General features: G+C 39.0%; 1 protein-coding gene across 1 annotated transcript; it reads right to left on the bottom strand.

Moving 5' to 3' along the window:
• Positions 1–817: 817 nt before the first annotated feature.
• LOC137201250 (serine protease 27-like) lies at positions 818–8,849 on the bottom strand. Its single transcript, XM_067616200.1, has 6 exons — positions 8,742–8,849; positions 4,388–4,408; positions 3,247–3,409; positions 2,523–2,791; positions 1,272–1,420; positions 818–1,179 (listed from the first exon to the last, which is right to left on the bottom strand). The coding sequence occupies exons 1-6, from the start codon at positions 8,794–8,796 to the stop codon at positions 916–918; spliced, it is 921 nt and encodes a 306-aa protein (XP_067472301.1). The 5' UTR covers positions 8,797–8,849; the 3' UTR covers positions 818–915.
• Positions 8,850–20,985: the final 12,136 nt, after the last annotated feature.

Here is a 20,985-nt window from a genome sequence, read left to right as displayed (position 1 = left end):
ATCGACTGATTGGTGGATCATTGATGTACCCTGCACGTAGGCCAACATGACTGCTGAAATACTGTTGTAATGTGGTCACAGGTGTATGTTTATGGAGTATTTTACAACAGCCTCAAACGCAGTTCAACCAATCATTATCAAGGACCGGAACTATCCATTTTATAATTTGAATTCTAGCAGAGATCCAAACATTGCCAAAGATACCAAACAGGTCAGGCTGACTTTTGGGAAAATTTGTACAAAGTGATGCACAAACATCTGGAATATTTCTTTTCTGTTGGAATAGTGCAGCTATAAAATGCATAGAGCCTTTGGTTTGAACATTTCCCTCAGTGTAAAGATCATTTATCCTAAATGAAGAGGTGGAACAAGCTGATACTAATTTACGGTTAAAAATCTGTCAGATCCGTTCACAAAGCCTGGACATGACAGTGTTGTGGAAGCTGAAAAATCAGTTCTTTTCTATTGCAGATGAGAGTTGGTTCAAACACCAAGTTGACACAATATTTCTTTTCCTCAGAAGATCTTTATTGCTTGCAAGCAGTCATTCATCAGCAGCACATAGATAATGACTGAAGGAGAGTCAGTTTCTCTTTCATGTCTTAAAGTATTTTAGACAATACATTTTTCAGCCTTCCTCACTTGGTCATGACATCTTCTTGGCTTAAGACACATCACAGCATCTCAACATCCGCCATGTGACACACATGAAACTCCTTAGACATTGTAAAGACATACATTAACCTATTCTCAGACTACATTTTGCACAGAAAGAGGTTTAATCCCCCCCCCCCCCCCCCCCCCCCCCCCCCCACCCGCCCCCCAGGCTAAACTTCTTCACAATAAGTTCCTTATATGGTTTACCAACACTTAAACATTGTAAATGTAAACATGGTGGATATAAGAATACATTAGTTAGTAAAACATGGTCATCATGACAGAAAAACACATGACTGTAGCTAACAGACATGAATTACCCTTAGAGAGGTCACTGGACATGGAGAAGACGAAGCCTGGCTGGTCACTGGTGACTTGGCTGTTGATCCAGGACTCATACGTGGACACTCTGGTGTAGACTCCTGGTAGATTAGGCAACAAACAACCAAAACCAAAGCTCATGACTCCAGCCTGGACCCAGACACTTCCTGTCTTTGTCACCATCGGACCACCTGAGTCCCCCTTTGAGGAGAGAAACATTCAGGAGTGGGTCAGGAGAAATGATCTTTGTAGGAGGGGAAATCTGAAGGAAGCACAGGTGGTAAAATGATCACCTGACAGAAGCCCTTCTCTCCTTCACGTAACCCAGCGCAGATCATGTTGTCTGTGATTGTGATATTGCTGCTATAGTTACTGTTACACTGTTTGTTCCCAACAACAGGCACCTCCACCTCCAGTAGTTTTTGTGGGAAAGGAAGGGGTACTGAAGAGACACAAAATCAGTTTAATAAATAACACTTATGGTGAAATAAGGACCAGCAGTTACGGAGCAACATTATCATTCATTTGGAGTCGTGTTTCTGTCCACCTGGTGAATATAAGTCCAATATTCACTCTCTTTTAGCTCTGTTTTTGCTCTCTACCAACTCCTGAGAGAAATATCTGGATCTTTAGCTGCTAAATGCTCCACGATGTTCACCAGCAAGTCTACAGCTAACTGTGTCTGTTTGCCGTTTGGTGTTGAGCAGGTAGTGTACAGTGACTTTTTACAGCTTTTTCTCTGAAAACAATTCTTTGCTGCAGCCCAAAACGATGCTATGAGAGCGCTGAGAGTGAACCAAAACAGTAAAGTTGCAGCCGGACAGATAATCAATGAGCTGAAACTCACTATAAAGCTCCATAAAGCCGAGGGGAACCAGTTGTAGTCCAGTATGCAACTTACAAAAGTGGTATGTGGAAACTTGATGCCTCCAGTGCACAAACAGTATGAATGTACCTTACAGTGAAGTAGGAGACATCTTGTGTCCAACAGGAAAACTTTTGAAAAGTGTTACAGTGAGGGAGAAGGAGGAGACGTCATTGTAAGAATTTCTAACAAGGTAAATTAACTTCTTCTTGGAAAAAACATGTTAGACACAAAGTATTCAAAGCTCATTATTTTTATCTTCTAAAACATGTCTGGAGGGGATCTTTCAGGTTACTAATATCAGTCAACCTGTCTGTCTCATCATAATGTTTCTGGTGACCTCTGACCTTTCTCTTGTGCCACGATCAGGGCAAAATTTTATTTCAAAATTTAGTAAAGTTTAGTCGGCAGTTTACAATGAAATTTACTGAGCACATTAATGCTTCTCTGATACATGAACCCTTAAGATTTGAATGATCTTTCATCTGACGTCATCATCAGAACTTTAATACTATAATACTTTTGTAATGTGGGGTGTGATAGTATTGTCATATGCAGATTGTGATAAAAATATTAATACAAACTGTAAGTTACAGGAAGGTTCATTGCTCACTGAGATGCATTTATGAATCTGAGAAAGCACAAGTAATAAATGTGCCCCACTTGCTGTATGACCTACCTCCAAATCCGATGTTGCCCCAGCCGGTGATCCAGGTGTCCACGCCGTCGTTGAAAGTGCTGTCTGAGGCTGCCAGGCACACTGGCAGAATGTAGTCATTGAAAGTAACCGGTAAGGAGAGCTTCAGGAGGGAGATGTCATTGTCACTAGTGCTAGCGTTGTAGCTGGGATGTTTGATGATCTGAGAGACTGTCCGATACGCCTCATTGGGGTTTGATCCCTTTTGACTCTGGCGTCCGAGGATCACAGCCAAACCAAATGTGTTGTTGCTGAAGATCAGAAGAGAAACAAAACAGTGCAAAGACATGAAGAGCAGGGCTGCAGTTGAGACCACTTCAGTCAAGCAGATACAAATCCATTTAAGACCATGTCACAACAAGGAGATATAATTCCCACAAGTTAGAAATTTATATCCTCAAATTAAAATCAATCTCAATTTACTGAATCCTACCCTCAGATTACATTAACTGGTCCCTAAAATGAATAATTTTTACATGTGGCCCATGTTCTTTGTACCAGTTGCCAGAAGACAAGCTGAATCTTTAGGAATTTTAGACTGGTGACCAAACTGAAGCATTGTCTGCCTGCAACCCTTAGTTCAACCAAAGATTTTTCTTCTAAACGTCTTGTATTGTTTTATTTGAATAACTGTTGGAGGTCTAAAGAAGTAAAACTTCCCAGAATTTCACAAGACAAAGCTAGACAACTTTTTCTAACTGCTTACCGTGGGAAGCAGTGAGCAGCCGTCAGCACCCATTCTTTGTTAATGAGGGATCCTCCACAGAAGTGAAGTCCAAATCTTTGCAGACTGACCTGCCAGGGCCAGCTGCCTTCAGGTGCCACCTCTCCTCCAACAATCCTGGTGTTGAGCGCAGGCCGACCGCACACTACAGAGAGACAGACGATAAAAACACAGAGTGAACAATGCTCGGCCCTCCCTGAATTACCACTGTGGTTTCTGTTTGCAGGATTATAACCTTCAACTGTGGGTTAAAGATTAAGATCCTGGGAGTCTGCTGGGAGGCTCTCAAGATAACAAGAGGTGAAACTATAATTTCATTTCAATATTAGTCTAAATGTTTCTTTACTTCTCTTACACAATGGGTTCACAATTTTTCAAGTGTGTCTTAAAACAACAGTCAGGAGCCCAAATGAACATTGAAACATGTTTTTCTTGCTGTAATCATTCCTCCTGTTCATACTGACCATTAGAAGATCCCTTCATAATGCACTTACAATGGAAGTGATGGAGGACAAAATCCACAGTCCTCCTTCTGTGCAAAAATGTGTTTAAAAGTTTATCTGAAGCTAATATGAAGCTTCAGCATCCAGATGAGTCAAATCAAGTAGATATCTTTCAACGTTACAGTCTTTTTAGTGCCAAAGTCCCTCTTTTTGTTACTATACTTCCACCTGCAGCTCAACAGGGAAACACTGTCCGAGGAAACACAAAGAGGGAATTTGATGCTAAAAAGACTGTAAATGTGTCAGATATCCACTTGATATGACTAACTCAGACTGATGAAGCCTCATATAAGCTTCACAGAGACTTTAAATGCATTTCTGCACTAAATGACTGTGTGGAGTCACTGTGGATTTTGGCCTCCATCACTTCCATTGAAAGCACATTTGAAGGATCTTTTAATATCCAGTATGAACAGGAGGAATGATTACAGCGAGGAAAACCTCTTTCACTGTTCATATGGACACTTGACTGTTTTTTTAAGATGCCCTTGAAGAATAGTGAACCAGTCCTTTAAGACTGGAATTCTGGCTTTGACAGCAAATACCAACAACAATCAAACTATCAACCTTTCTATCCGACAACATGTTTAAAATGTAAACAAGTGGAAACTTTGACTTACCATCTAGTTGTGAGTGAGACTCTGAAAAACAGAAAACAAACAGCTCTTGAAACAACAATTCAGCATTTATATTCACTGATACTTTGTGTGATATATTTACACATGATATTTCCACGGAAGGACATTTGTGATGATCACAATATTGACTACTAACCTCACTTAAACACATATTTTTAAAATATGAGTTAAACACGTTTTCCTGTCTCTTCTCTCAGATAACAGAGACAGAGAAATTTCACTTACAGTAAAGGAGTTGTTGTTTTTGACGGCATTGCTTGAGAAGTCATTATGATAATGAAATAACCAGAATTTATAATTTACTGGTTCCTTTTTACAACTTTTCACCCTCATCAAACAGGATACCCCCCATGCTGAGGGCAGGGGGGGGCAACCATCCCGCCTGATACCACAAAGGACAAAAAAATACTGTGAAAGTGTCCTCTAAGGTGCCCCCACAAAGAACAAAAACATGGTGAAGTGCCCTTCCAGTGAAGAACATGAGATACTTTGCCCTGTAAGATGCCCTTATGATGGTGTAAACTGGCCATTATAGTAGAAATGAGTGTATGCTGACCATCAGGAAAATAAAGAACCCTTAAAAACATGTTGTGGTTGTCATTCAGTTGTTTCTGGTACAGTCCTACTCACTAGTTTACATGGTTCTGTTGTCTTTGGGTCAGTGCAGTCGGAGCTGCCAGTGACGACTGCATCAGTTGAGGGATCATTCTCCAAACTGAAGCTGATCAAGACCCAGTTTACAAACAGATGTGGAGAAGGAAGGCTATCAGAACCTCTGCTGACGTCCATTGAGAGGGAGGGAAGGTCCAAATGGACCATAATGAGGTCGTTAACATTTACAAACTCATGGCCAAAAGAATTCTCCTTTTATTTCACCAATTTTGCTTCTCGTTTCCCTGACAAGACGGCTCAACAGCTAATTCTCAAAATGTTAATAGTTCCTTGTTTTTGCCACAGATGTGTTTGAAAAATAAACATTTAAAACGTTAGCCATTCCCTGTGTTATATTTCAGAGTTTGCTAACTAAATGTTTTAAATACAGAGATGTTGTTTTCCTTACTGTATATTCTGAGCCACTGTGTAAAATGTTCATCTTATTTGGAGATGTTTTACCAAACATGCATCATTGTTCTCTGCTGATGGGACCCACTGAATGTATCAGGTGTCCTTTATATTTTTCTCCCCTGCCCGTCAGTCAGTCACTGGGAAGGTTTATAAACTTTTATACCGTTTCCCAGAGCTATTTGTTGTTGGAAAAACATCTGGAACATCTTACAAAAAGCAGTGTGTAGTCGGGGTCACATTTCAGATGTCTATGAGTTGTTAACAGCTCCACCAAATAGTGATTTTTCTCACATGGTTTCATCTTACTAGAGCTGCAACAATTAATTGATCAATTCATTGACAAACCAAATAATCTGAAAGTATTTTGACGACTGAGTAATCGTTTTAGTCATTTGTAAGTATTTCAGTGCTTCTCATTCATTATAATAAATTGATTGTCTTTGGGTTTTGGACTGTTGGTCCAAGACAAAACAAGACATTTAAAAATTTCACTTTTGACTGTGGGAAATTATAACAGGCATTTTTCACTCTTGTTTGAAATTATGTAGACAAAACAATCAATCAGTGAATTGGCGGATTAATCAATAATGACAATAATTATTAGTTGTAGCCCTACACTGGAGACCAGGGTCTGTGTCCTGAGTCCTGTGTCTGTTTTAATTTTGACAAAAAAAGCAAATGTTAATGAAAAATGGTGGTTTTTTGGTTAAATGATAATAAACACATTGTGTCTCGCGCTTCATGTCATTTCTGTTTTAAACCAAGACCATGATCTTTCTCTAACCTAAGTGCTGCCAGTGTCGAAACACAACCATAAAAAACTAATAAAACTATAGTCACTACAAGTTGATATTTTACTGCAAGGTCGGATATTTGGTGGCAGGGGAAAAAAAGAATCACTGAACATTTGACTTGTACTGTCAGTATCAACATTTTTGTGACTTGCCAAATGTGTTCATTAACAACATTTTCTCATTATATTGACAGAAATCATCATTCTGGCAGCATTGTTTCCTTCAAAGTGTATTTTCTGTTGCAGTTCAGTTGTCTATTAACAAAATTTCTAGGAGACAGACTTGTTTAATCCCTGGTGATGCCTGAACGTCAGAAAAACAGTTAAAGGGGTACTCCACTGTTTTTTACATAAGGTTGAGTTTACTCTTCATGATTGGTACTAATCAGCCTGTGAAAACAAATGCATTACATCTACTGTGGCTCTAGAGGGAGCCAGAGTTTGAAATAATATCTTGGCTTGAGCTCAACATATAATGTTTAAACTGAAAGCCTGTGTGTGGTGGATATTTAAGATGAATTCACAGAGAGCAAGTTTTCTTTCAGAGATTTACCGCAATATCCAGAGTACACATTTACAAATACGGATCCCCCAGTTTGCTAGGCTGGAGGAGACTGTATGAAGTTAAAAATCATATTTGCACATGCAGTGTCGACACAGAACATCCCATATCTTTTTATTTAATGCACAATATTCCTTCTGTTCATTCATAACCTTATCTATGTTTCTTCCTTAGGGAGTTTTCCTCTCTGCCTGTTTACTGAGGAGTAGAAGTTGAGTGTCAAATTTCAAAGATCACTTTATTTAGCTGATCCATCAGTGAAACATATTCACATAAGAGGCAAAGGATACAACTATCTGTTCACTTAACTGCAAGACAGTACAACATAAAACAATATAACATAATCTAAAGACAATAAAGCATAAGAGTATAAGCTTCCATTTCACTGTGCTGCGAAGTGGACGTGCAGAGTTTGAAAGAAGTGGACATTTAGAAGCAGGAAGGGTCTAAAGGCAGTGGCTTGAGTTGCATTATGGGAAATGTAGTTTGACCCAAAGTAGGAACTAAAAGTCAGAATATTTCAGGTAAATATTCCTATTAATAGTAACAATAGCATGAATTTCCTGTTTCATCAATCTGTTTTCAGTTTGAGCTGGACATGATGTTGATAAAGATGTTTGTTAAAAGTTTGATCAGAGATTTGCTCCATTAGATCCAAAGTATTCAGTAAACAGATGTTCTCCTTTTTCTTCAGTAAACGTTTTGCAATTAGAATCGATTTTGCAATCTGGGACATAATGGGGTACGGCTGTGTCATTGGCTCCATTTCAACATGAAACCAACCCTCTGCGCACATTCCTGTAACAACACAAACTGTTGTCCCACCAGTGACCACAACAGCCCATAAATGCCGTTTATTGACCTTTTAATGTATCCAACCTCGCCTCACAGAGACAAAGGGACCTTTAAATAATTGACTTTTGAGCCACTAATGTGACTTTGCAAGCTTACAGAAATAAAATAATTAATGTAAGGACAGACTGAGTAGAGAAGAAAGTTTTCATTTATAAAATGAGAATACATGGATGTTACAATATTTTACTTTAAACAACTACTTACTTTCTAATGAAATAAAATAAAAACCTGTGCACAGTAGAAACTACCAAAATCTCAATACCAAAATTTCTAATTTTAAGGGATTATTAAGAGGTTGTTAAATGTTAATAAATTGAACACCTTTAACTTTTAACTTAATCTTACGTTAATTCATTTTAGTTTAATGGACTTTAATGGGTCTTTTTACATGAAGAAGAAGCTTGCCACTCATCAAACCAACTTAAAACTAATTAATGTTTAGTTCAACCTTTCCCAGATGTAAATATTGTACTTTTTACTGCACTACATTTAATTCACAGTTATAATTACTGGCTACTTTTCAGGTCATTTTATACACTGTAATACATTGCTGTAAAAATACAGCCAAATTCTCACAGTAAGTTACTGCTCTTTCTAAATACGGTAAAATTCTGTAAATGTTGATGCTTTTTGGAGCCAAAACCGAGAACAGACATTAACAGTAGGTTACTGTAAGATTTGACGTTAAAATACAGTATTTTCATTTTCATTACCACAGTAATGGAGGGACAGAAGGCACATGCAACCATCAACATCATATAATCCACATTCATCCTCCTTTGTGGAATCAAACCAAAGGTCAGTAACATCTTACTCAGAAAACAGAATCACATTTGTGCAACTGGTTACCCAATTAGTGACTATGTTTAATTTTTGCTAACATTTGATTGGTATAATCCTAGCAAGTGCCTGGCAGGCACAAGAGAGCATTTTCAGGTAGTGTCTTAAGCAGTTGGAAGTTTGAATTACATACAAACAGTCTACTAAATTAGAGGATTTTACTTCCTTCTCAGTATGAATGTCATTGGTTCAGGTGTGTGCAGATGAAGGCTGACACTTACCTTGTGTCAGTAGAGTCAGCAGAGTTACCACACAGATCACTTTGTCGAGAGCCATTACTGTACAATAAGTTCATATCATCTGATCTGCTCTGACATAAATTACCTGCCTTCCCTCCCACAAACACAAACACACCTCTCTCAATCTCAATTCAATTCAATTCAATCTTTATTGGCATGATCATATTGAAGAACAGTTTTGCCAAAGTACATTGTACAAAGTAGTACAAACAGGGAGAAGTACAGGTTTTAACATACAAACAGTAAAACAATGTGTTAACCTTATAGTTTGAAAACAACAACTATGAAGGAAGAAAGCTGAACGTGTATCAGCAATTATGGAAATAATAATAATAATAATAGTGTAATAAATCTGAGTTCAAACAGAAACCAGAACTTATGTGGGATAAATGACAGAGACCTCAGAATAACCGACACCAGACCATCAAAGTATCAGGCAAAAATAGAAATCTTTATTAAGTTAACACCAATAAAAAGAAGGGGCTTCGGAGTTTCACTAGGTAGGATAGTTATGCCACTTGAGGGGGAGTCAGGGCTGGCCACACTATAAAAATTCACACCACCATCCAGAGATGCAACACACAACAGGGATAAGAGCACATCACAACAACTTCAGGAAATGCCTGGGAGCACACCACACTGCACACAGTGGAGTCACACGTCTACTTTAAGAAAGAAGGTGGGGCCAATACAAAACCTCCCCCCGCCCGGGACCCAACTCAACCCCACCCAGCTTCTCTCCTGTCCCCACGACAATAAAATACAAAACAACAAATACGCAATACATACAAGTTAAAATATATACTAAACTTGCGTGGTTGACGAGACCCCCCCTGGGGTCTGAGCTTGTGGCCCCGTCCAACTCCCCGGGGAACCACGGCTCCGTTGGACAGGTGAACAGGCAGGGAACGGCGGCATGCCGGAGGCAGCAGCGAGGTTGAAGAGCAGCGGTGGCGGCTTGCGCTCCTAAAGCCCCAGCCCTAACTAACTAAAGGAGGCAGCAAACCTCCCCTCCTAACACAGGAACTCACTAACCCCCTATCGTACCTGTCTTCGTATATATACATATATATATATATATATATATATATATATATTGCTTGCTGACTGTGTTTCGGGGAAGCTTGTAGGGAAGCCATCACAGCACAACAACGGACCCACAAAACCTCCAGTTACTCAAGATAAAATTGAGCAGATCTGAGATCTTTGAGATCTAAATGGGTGTAGCAATGATATGTTTGGAAGGAACAATGGCAATGAGTTGTATGAAGTACTTTGGGATGCCATTACGGGAGAAATGCCAGACAAGTAGAGTACGTGGCGGAACCAGAAACGAGTAGCCACCTGTCCAGATTCAGAGATAAACTCTGAACAATGATAAACTCTGAAATTTCTGGCCTTACATGAAGTTTGCGATGATCCAAGAAGGATAAAGTGGAGACTGAACTTTGAAGCAAAAAGAAAGTGGGTATGGATGACCAGATTGATCATTTTAAGTTTGTTTTAAGTAGTTAAGTCAATTTTATTCATATAGCACCAAATCACAACTAAAGTTATCTCATGACACTTTTCATATAGGGCAGGTCTAGACCATACTCTTATATGGTCTAGACCTCTTAATATACAGAGACCTGACATTCCCCCATGAGCAAGCCCTTGGCAACAGCAGCAAGGAAAAACTCCCCTTTAACAGGCAGAAACCTCAAGCAGAACTAGACTCAAGGTGGTCGGCCATCTGCCTTGACTGTTTGAATTGAGAGAGAAAGAAGGAGAGGGAGAGGGGAGAGAGAGAGAGACAGAGAAGCATAATAACAACAATAATAATGACGATAATAATAATAGAAATATGAATAATAATAATAACACGTGTTACCTGTGAGACAAGAAACCACAGAAATTCCGGGGAAGAGGCCAAGTTAGTAATGTGCATTAATGATATGTGAATGCGCACAGATGGAGAAAGGGAGGTCCCCCAGCAGTCTAGGCCTATAGCAGTATAACTAAGGACTGGTCCAAGGTAAGCCTGGCTGGCCCTAACTTTAAGCCTACTCTTAAACATAGAGAGGGTGTCTGTTCCTGGACCCAAACTGGAGTATGGTTCTAAAGGAGAGGAGTATGAAAGCTGAAGGCTCTGCCTCCCATTCTATTTTTGGAGATTCTAGGAACCACAAGTAAGCCTGCATTCTGGGAGCGCATTGTTCTATTGGGATAAGAGGGTACTATGAGCTCTTCAAGATATGATGGTGCCTGACCATTAAGGGCTTTGAAGGTGAGGAGTCAGAGGAGCCGTTTCTCCACTGTGTATATCATGATATATGATGGTGGTTAAAAACTAAATAAAGTACACTCTTTAACAGAAATATGCTCTCTATGTGTTTTTTACCTGCTATGGACAATGTGGGTTTACTGATGCACTAATACAGGTTTGATGGGACACCAGACGGCATGTCCAGGTCTGTTAGAATAACATGACAGTGTGTGAGAGTTGGCTGTTAAAAGACATACAGTATGTGAAGTATCCACTTCCTGTGCTCATAAATAACAGCATACCTATTGTCTGTTAAGGCTGAAAGGTTAGGTTAGGTAAGGTTATCAACTTTATTGTCTTTGATTTCACCACAATCAGCATGGATTACAAATAAGACAACAGTAAAAAAAAACAGGGAGAGCTTGGAGATCAATCATAGGCAATTCAAATGCAGTTCAATAAGCCTATTACAAAAAGTACAAAGTGCCAAATTCTGTAAACATATGACAAATGTAAATGTACAATGAGGGATGAGTTAAGGTGGCAGATGGCATGTCCAGGTCTGTTAGAATAACATGACAGTGTGTTAGAGGCAGCTTTTAAAAGAGAGATACAGTATGTGGCATATTCACTCCCTTCACTGATAATTAATAGCATGCCTATTGTCTGTTAAGGCTCAAAGGTTAGGTTAGGTAAGGTTATAAACTTTATTATCAACAATATGGAAAACTGTCTTTCGCTTCACCACAATCAGCATGGATTAAAGATAAGACAACAGTAAAAAACAGGGAGAGCTTGGAGACCAATCATAGGCAATTCAATTGTAGTTCCATAGGCCTTAGAGGTGTGTTCCAGGGAACACCATAGGCCTTCATGGAAGATCACAGTTGGAGATACTGTAAAAAAGATGAAGCGGGTAAATTAAAGGTAGTACATAAGTCATTAAAAGAAAGTAACCCATTACTATCATAGATATCTCCAAGAACATGAATACCTTTATCCTTCCACAATAGGAAATGAAAATGAGACAGTTCTTGAGAGGAGGAAATTATTATGAAAAATTGGGCTGTTTAAGTGCCATTTCTGAGTTGTATTTGATTCTCTTTCTGCATTATGCCATACTGACAGGAGAAAAGTAATGGTATGCCCAAGACGAAGTTTGGCATGCTTTACTGGTAACGCAGAGTAAACTAAATCTACTAATCTGTAAGTGTGAGCTAAGTTTTCCTCTATAGGTTTCCAAGAAACAGCAGCATCCGGGTTAAACCAGGTTGAGAGAGGTCTTAATACAAATGACAGAAAATAATATTTAAAATTGAGGACAGAGAGACCACCTGATTTTTGTCAGGTTTTAATAGCAGAAGGCAAGGGAAAAGCCATCGTGTTGTGGGTGGATGTGGAGCCATCGACTACTGTTTTGGGCTGTCTAACATCAGTGGGTTTCATTCCATTTCAAATTGCCGCCGTCTGCCGCAATCCAAATCTAAACGCCACTATCTGTGTTAAGAAAAGTGGTTTTATAGCCGGTGATTCTAAAATGGGAAGTTGCTCATTTAATGTTATGCTTCCAAGAATATGTGGCTGAAGATATTTAATATGCAATCATTTTTCTCACAATTCCTCAATGAATATTGAGTCATGTCATCCAATAAAGTACTCCATTGTGTGTGTGTGTGAATGTGTTTTTCTATCCTTATTGAGACCGTTTCTGGTATAAACACTGACCTTATTGGGACCAATACTCCTCATGGGGACCAAAGCCCGGTCCTAATGCAGCAAAATGTAATTTTTGAGATCCTGGTTAAGGTTAGGGGTAAGATGTGAATTGAGGTTAGGTTAAGGTTAGGGTTAAGCATGAATTGGTCATGGTTATGGTTAGGGGTTAGGGTTAGGGTATTGTCCTAACAAGGAAAGCTGAGCAAACTTGTGTGTGTGTGTGTGAATTGGGTGGGGTAGGGGAACTCAATGAACCAACTTCACACAAAGATCTTAATCAGTGGAATAAATTCAGTATTTAAAAGTAAATAGCATTGTAAATAGCTTTTCAGCATTCACAGTATTTAGACAAGTGGACTTTCTTTGTCTCCATAGTAACAGTCAATGATGCTCATGGGTAATTCACTAACCGAGACCACACCAAGAATGATAGATTTCGATAGTTTAATTGAGATAATGAAAAAGAGCTGAGATGTTGATGGATGAGTTTGAGAATCTGATGAGGGGATTAGGGATGGAGGGATGAAGTGATGGGGGGAGGAAAGGGGTGAGGTGTGAGAGTTGAGGAACATAGAATGGAGGGATGAGGGTCGACGATGGATGTATGGTATCTGTCGATTAGACAACCACTGCTGATGGTGGGAAAGGGGGGGGGGGGTCGAGACTCTGAGTGGGGGAGCTGTCTCTCCAGTCCATCGGCTGGATAGAGCCCCCAAATTAACTTCATGTGTAGAGGTGTTCAAGGACTTTTCTCATGTTGTCCGGGTCATGGCGAGTGTAGATTAGGTAAGTGGGGAAAGACGGGCGATCTAGAATTTTCACTGGTGATCTGAGATTCCTTGTCTGGAAACGGTTGAAGCGGCTCCGCTGCGGAATGAGTGGCTGGAGTATGGTTCTAGAGAAGTCGCTGACTTGTGCAAAACTTTGCAGAGATTTGCATTCAGGAACATGTAGCAACTCTGCCTGATTTGGCGGTGAAGAGTGGGTCTTGTGGAGATGCGTGGTGGTCTAGCCTCTGGTTTATGTAGGTTTGAATGGTTCTGAAGGCTCAGATAAGAGTTTACGTGAAGAGAAATGTGGGGCAAGAGAAGCCAAGCTGGTTGGTTTGCTTTGCTTAAGGTTAAATATGAGGGTGTCTGGGAGTGGCGCCTTTGTCTCCAAAGAATGAATGGAAATATCAGACGTTGTTGCATGTCAAAATGGATTGGGATCGGGAGAAGAGGCAGTGAACTTTGGGCAGCGCAGAAGGCCGTAGAATGTCTGTGGATTTTATGTCTTTGTCAGTGTAGAGAGGCAGGTAGCCTGTACAGGAAATTCCGATGTAGTGATCCAGGATGATGATGATGATGAAGTCAGGGGCAAGCATTTTGGCTTTAAGACAGGGTTCAGCCTTACTGACCTTTAGATAACATGTCAAAGTGTGGAGCGAGGCTGGATATGGTGACCTTGAGCATTTCTTGTTTATAATGGTTGACAATGATGTAGTTGTGTGAACGAGGATGACTAAGACCTCTCATGCCCCCAAGGGGGAGGGGGGCGTTAACGAGGAAACATAATGACAGAAAGGTGAGTTAGTATTAACGATGAAAATTAAATGAGTACTTAAGAAATAAGCAGGGGAATTGGGATGGAGGGTTAATTCAGAAAATAAAGGTGTGTAATGGGGTGGCATTGTAGCCATGCTTGCAACCGGCAGCGTGGTGATGTCATCGGTGTGCGGTGTGCGTCGGGTTGGCATTAGACAGTGAACCCAGAAGAGCGGGATAATTTGAGCTGCTGGCCGGAGAGGTTCAGAAAGAGCTTCCGTAGAGTTGGAAAAGTTTGGTATCACTATTGTTTCACTGGAACAATATGTCCATCTCTCTGAGAGTACTCTGTAGGTCACGTCGGAATGGGCTATTGCGCGGGTGTGTATGGATCCCAGCTGATTAGCAGTGCGGCATCTGAGGGAGTAGCTTTGTTTCAAGGAGCAGCGATGCAAACGGCCTCGGCGTGGATGTGGTGGTGAAGGAGGAATCTCGTTGGTACTGCTGGATCGAGTCATGGACAGCATTGCTTGGGAAAGTGGTTCACGGAGCATGGGCGGGAGGTAAGCGTTTGCGATGCAAGTCTGTCGCGGGTCGCTTGCAACTGAGACAAGAGAGGAGAGGAACAGATAAGGTGTGCCTAAATACTCTGTTGTGCGGAAGTGGGATGTGTACAAGGCGTGGTCTCTGTTCCTGAACTTTGTTTATAAATCTATTAACTTCATTTAAGCCGCCTCCGCAATCGAAAACTGACAAAAAACTTAATTAAAACTGATGGCCTTAACATTAACCTATCATATTGTTGAGCTATCGAGGACACTTTGGGGGTTTTGTGTTGAGAAATGTTAAAGATATAATTAAAAGAAAACCTTGACATGTTGACAATGAGGAAAATACTTCCAGGCAGCAAGTCCTCCGGTCAGCCAGTCGCAAAGCTTCAAATTCTGCATTGCAAATTCAATTAATTTCTCCTCTCTAAACTCTAAGTTTTTTTTAATGAAACATAACATAATGAGTCACATAAAATAACACAAATAACAGCTCAGCTCAGATAACTACACAATGCAAAGACAATGATTCAAATAACATGCAACAACACAACCACCACAGCAACATTAGAAAACAACATTAGAGAAGCATTCTTACAATTTTCTGGCAAGACCTTAAACAACCTTTGTAATAACTTACAAACTAAACATCATATACATTCACTGAACAATGATTATGAAAATAAAATGCACATTTCTTGCTAGAAATGTCATCAAAGCAAATTTTTATGCAGAAGCTATCCTAAAATATTGCATTTTCCACTGAGAATAAAAGAAATGTCACCCATTTTGTTTGTTTTCACAGACAGAAACTTGACAGTCACATGATGTGGACGCAGGCCGATAGAAAAGAATAGGCCCCAAATAAACACCTCACAATTTTAGAGCCATTATTGTGAGACTAAAACATTTTGCACTGTGAACCAATGTAGCTATTATACATTTTGATGTGAGACCAGGTTGGTCAGCACACATCCAGTCAGAGGAGCCACCTCTCCTTTGTGTATATCATGATATATAATGGTGGTTAAAAACTAAATAAAGTACACTCTTAGACCGATATATGTTCTCTGTGTTTTTTCATAACGTTGTCACAATGTGGCTTTACCGATGCACTAAAACAGGTTTTATGGGACACCAGACGGCATGTCTGGGTGTGGTAGATAACAGTGTGTGAGGCTGTTAAAAGAGATACAGTATGTGTGTAAGTATCCAGTCCCTGCGCTCATAAATAACAGCATGCCTATTGTCTGTTAAGGCTGAAAGGTTAGGTTAGGTAAGGTTATCAACTTTATTCTCCACGGTGTGGAAAAATGTCTTTGACTTCACCACAATCAGCATGGATTACAGATAAAACAACAGTAAAAAACCCGGAGAGCTTGGATATCAATCATAGGCGATTCAATTGCAGTTCAATAGGCCTATTACAAAAAGTACAAAGTACCAAATTCTGTAAACGTAAGACAAATGTAAATGTACAATGAGGGGTGAGTTAAGGGAGTAGGCAGGTACGATAACTATGTGTTTAATAATTTAACAACGCTTGGGACAAATGATTTCTTGTAGACATTTTTGGCATCAAAGGGAAATACTCAAGTAAAGTACAAGTACATATTGTACTTAAGTACAGAATTTGAGTCATTTCCACTACTGTGCTAATATACAGTACTGTGCCTAAAACTTGAAATTGATATTTCATTATGACATCAGAGCTCACCTGAGAGGCTGCAGCTCACGTGTTTGTCTTTCTGTGCTGCTCAGGCTGCTGATGACAGGATTCTCCTGATAAAATGATGCCTGACATTAACAAACTGATCAGTCAGACAAGCTGTGGCTAATTTACCTTATAGATAAAGTCCATTTTATAAAGATCCATAATAATCCTGATCCATTCATGGAAAGGGAAGGGGGAGGGATGTTGTCAAATGTATTTCTCCTAATAATGTCAAAGATGATAAATGTTTGGGTTGATTACAGATCATTCCTTTCAGCAAAGCTGCTTACATTTGGTTCCTCTTTTATCTGACGTCTTAATTCACTTTTGGGGAACATTTTGACCTACAGTATAAAGTTGTTTGATTAAATGATGTCATGTCTGAATAATGATCACAAATTAGCATAACACCTTTCACCTGAAATTTAAATATAATATCAACTGACTGGTGTTAATTTGTCCAGTGAAGATGTTTTTAATTCTGTTATGTTTGAAAGGTTAAACTACAAATAACCACTTGAAATTGACCAGATTGTCTATTTTGTTTGTTTATTTGTTGGTGTGTTTGTTTGTTTATATATATATATATATATATATATATATATATATATATATATATATATATATATATATATATATATATATATATTATGTATTAACCAGTATCTTGTTATATTGTTTATTCTCTATTATATTTTTGCTGGGCAAGCATTTGTTCATGGTCTCTCTGTGGCCATCTAGTGGTTGTATTTACTCATGTACTCATCTTTGTAATGCTTTCTTCACAATGAAGGAACATCAATGATGTGTTTCAATAGTTTTTGGACAACAACGGAGGTCTACAGCACAGAGGAATAAGATATATCAGGCTTTGGATGAACACACAATACTTGTTAGTAGATCAGTTCATTGTTGGTTTTGATCCAAACATGATATTTGTTGACAATAAGAAAGTTACAGAAAATAACCAAACTCCTTTAACTTGATGGTTGGGGTTCCTGGAACATACAATAGTTGTATAGATAGTGAGATAGTGGGTAAACAAGAAGAAAGTTATGTGTGAGTGGACAACACAAAACAACATAACCTACTTGTGTCACTGAATTGTGTCAAACTGGCTTTATATGGAGACTAAACAAAAAAGATGTTCTCTTTTATATTATATTATATATTATATATTTTTTATACAAGACCTTTTATTCCAAAAAAATGCTATCTCTGTTACCTCGAGATATAGTTATCTGTACAAAATAAATAGTAGGCAACTAGTGCCTACTGTTTATTTTGTCTACTAGATCCCATAGACACTTAACAATTGAGCTGTTTGACATAACTTCAGGCTAAACCAAATACATACAAAACAAGTCTGTTCTAAGGCATTTATTAGTTTCTGACTGGGAAAGTGAAAAAATAAAAATATACACATCACACAGCAATTTAAGATTTGAGATGACCAATTTATTTTCCAGGTTTTGTTTGGTCATGTTTTGTCACGTCCTTCTCGTCGAAGTTTTTCACTTCTCCAATGAAAATGTTGTTGCTAGTGATGAACTCAGGATCCTTCAACAGACACCAGGATTGGCTGATTGGTGGATCATTGGTTAAGCCCTGCAAGCAGGCCAACATAACTGCTGAAACCATGGGCTTCACCTTTTCTGTTTTACACAGGGGCATAAAACTGATGGAGAGTCTGGTTTAGCTCCATTTTGGTGATTGATTTAAAATAAATAGCCAGATCTGAAAATGGAACAAACGGACCACATTGTCTGTTTAATGGTCCTGGCTTTATTTTTTGACTTTTCCATCTCTTCAGTGTCTTTCTCATTAATTTCAGCATGTCTCATTTCTTTTTTATCTTCCTCCTCCATCTCATTCCACCGCTCATCCATGCTTAGCCCACCCAGTATATCAAAATTAACAACACAATCTGACATATTAAAACAATTTGTTTGGTGCAGTAATACTGATGTAATGTCACAGGTGTGTGTTTATAGAGTATTTTATAACAGCTTCAAATGCGGCTCAACCAATCATAATCAAGGACTGGAACTATCTGTTTTAGATTTTTGTCTCACTATCTGAGAGTATTGTTGTGAGAAATGATTCAGTAAATAAATTCCATAAGTGTCTTGGTGGGGAGATAACCATGGAGAGAGTGAAGCCTCTGATCAGAAAAGTCATTCTTATACATTGTGCTAACTTCTAGTGAATAAAATATTTGTAAAATTGAACTACTCCTCATTTTTATGGGCACCCCCTGCAACTCCCTCAAGGACCGCTGGGGGTCCCTGGACCCCACTTTGAGAACCAATGTCTTAGACCAATCTAAATCACCCTTCAGGCCAGTCAGCTCATTTGTGTCTGTTTAATATTGAAGAGGGAAGTCCGACATTTAACTTGTGGGTCCAACAATTCCATCCTATAGGTGCAATCCACATCGATGAAGGAGGAGGCCATGTGATGTTTATAAGCTTTGTTTATTTATTTAATGAATAAACTACTAAACAGCCACTATGACTGAATCATACTGTCTTGTTCCACAGAGGGCAGAATGAGACCTACACACTGTTGGGGAGAAATTCAAACCTGATCAACTGTGCGTAGGTAGGGTGTTATATAATATGACTCAAGCTGTCAAAGCATATTGGAGCAGTGAGCTAAACTTAACTTTGTTGGCAGATGAAAGTGCTCAGAGAGAAAATGTGAAGAATGTGTTGTTCGTCTTACCTCATGAATACTTCTATGTGAAACACAGCGATGATTGTACAACGTGCAGTGGATTATGCTTCTTATGCTACTTTAAGTAGTGGATTTTCTCCTTCCTGTTTTTTACTTTTAGACCCTTTTTAGACCCTGTTTGCCATAATATACAATATAAGATTTTTGCTGATTGGAGTAGAGTCATTTCATCTGAATGAATCATTCTCTCTCTTGATAAAATCTGTAGGAAAAATACAGTGAGCACAACTCAAGGGTCCAAGCACACCTGAAGGTTCCATTGTTGGCCAAGTACCTAGTACCTGATCGGATGAGGCCATGAAAAGTTTCCAACTTTTCAGTATTGTGTCAGAGTTTTACCCATATTTTTGGAGAACATAATCAGACATTTATGCAATCTGATTAATTTCACTATATGCATCTCTTGTAGACAATATATTACATAATTAAAACAAAGTCTTTTTAATGACAAGTCATTTCCATATTGGTAATGCCAGCCAGGCAGTAAGCTGATGACTTAAAAGACCCCTATCATCAGTATCTAAGTAGATTTCATTACAAAGACATTTCTTTCATAAATAAAATGTTTCCACTCAGTTTGGCATTTACACATGCGCCACTCAGTGGTTTTGTCACAAGGTGTGTGGTTACCATGCATTCTCACAGTTTATTTTAGAGAAGATTAAGATATCCCAAATACAGTATCTATTTACTGCTCCAGAATTAATGGCACCCATGGCAAGAAATATATCAAGCAAGTATGCTTTATAATACCACTTTACCAATCATTTGAGCATTAACCATAGTCCATTACTTGATCCATCTTCCAAGCCTTTTCACTTCATCCCAAGCAAGAGTGTCTATGATTTTGAAAACACTGTAGGTAATTGGTGCTTCACAATCCTAACACCCCATGACTTAACACAGGGATGTTTTCAGTATACAAGAGTTCGTTTTTATCTGAAATGGCTGTCGCTCAACCTAATTCTCATGGTCAAATAATTTGTTATATGTAGATATTTGTCATTAGAAAACGGTTTGCATTCTTTCATTTGCAGCACATACCATCACTGGCGACTGGTCATTAGGGGCACAGCCCCACCTGCTGTCACCAGAAAGAACTTTGCAAACAAATGATGTTATTATAAATTTTCGAATGTATGTCTGCTATAATTTATTATCTATGAATATGGCATCTTCATAAATTGCATTATATAATTTGTGTTAGGATTCTAGTTCATGTTTATCGGTCCCTGTCTTGCTGCTTCAGACTACGTTTTCCCAATTCGTGTCCACAGTGGGCCTATGGTGGCTGGTGTGAATGTTGCGCTAGCCCCTCTCTCATAATGCAATGTGCATTGTATGTGGAAAAATATGAATATGCATGCTCAGAGTGTTAGTGTATTCAATGTAGATCACACAAAATTGATGACAAGTGGGGCAGACAGCCCATAGTCCCACTAAAGCGGCATTTCATATTTCAAATTATGCTGCAGTGGGGCTACAACACTAGCTTGGAATTTACAGTCGGCAAAAAAAGAGGGGAGACTGTCTTAGCTAACGCCAGCTAACTTGAAAAAATTAACAAAGTGGATTTCATACTCGAGCACAGGTTTGAAACCCTTTATTTGGAGGAGAAACTGGAATTAAAGCGCCTCAGAGCCCACCAGCCATGGAATATAGTTGTAGCCCAGTCTAAAAAAGTTTCATTTTAGACAAATAAATATGCAAATAAATAGAGATGAATAAATCACTT

This window comes from Thunnus thynnus, chromosome 17 (assembly GCF_963924715.1).
Source record: "Thunnus thynnus chromosome 17, fThuThy2.1, whole genome shotgun sequence".
Classification (NCBI taxonomy): Eukaryota; Metazoa; Chordata; class Actinopteri; order Scombriformes; family Scombridae; genus Thunnus; species Thunnus thynnus.
This window is presented reverse-complemented; position numbering and strand designations above follow the sequence as displayed.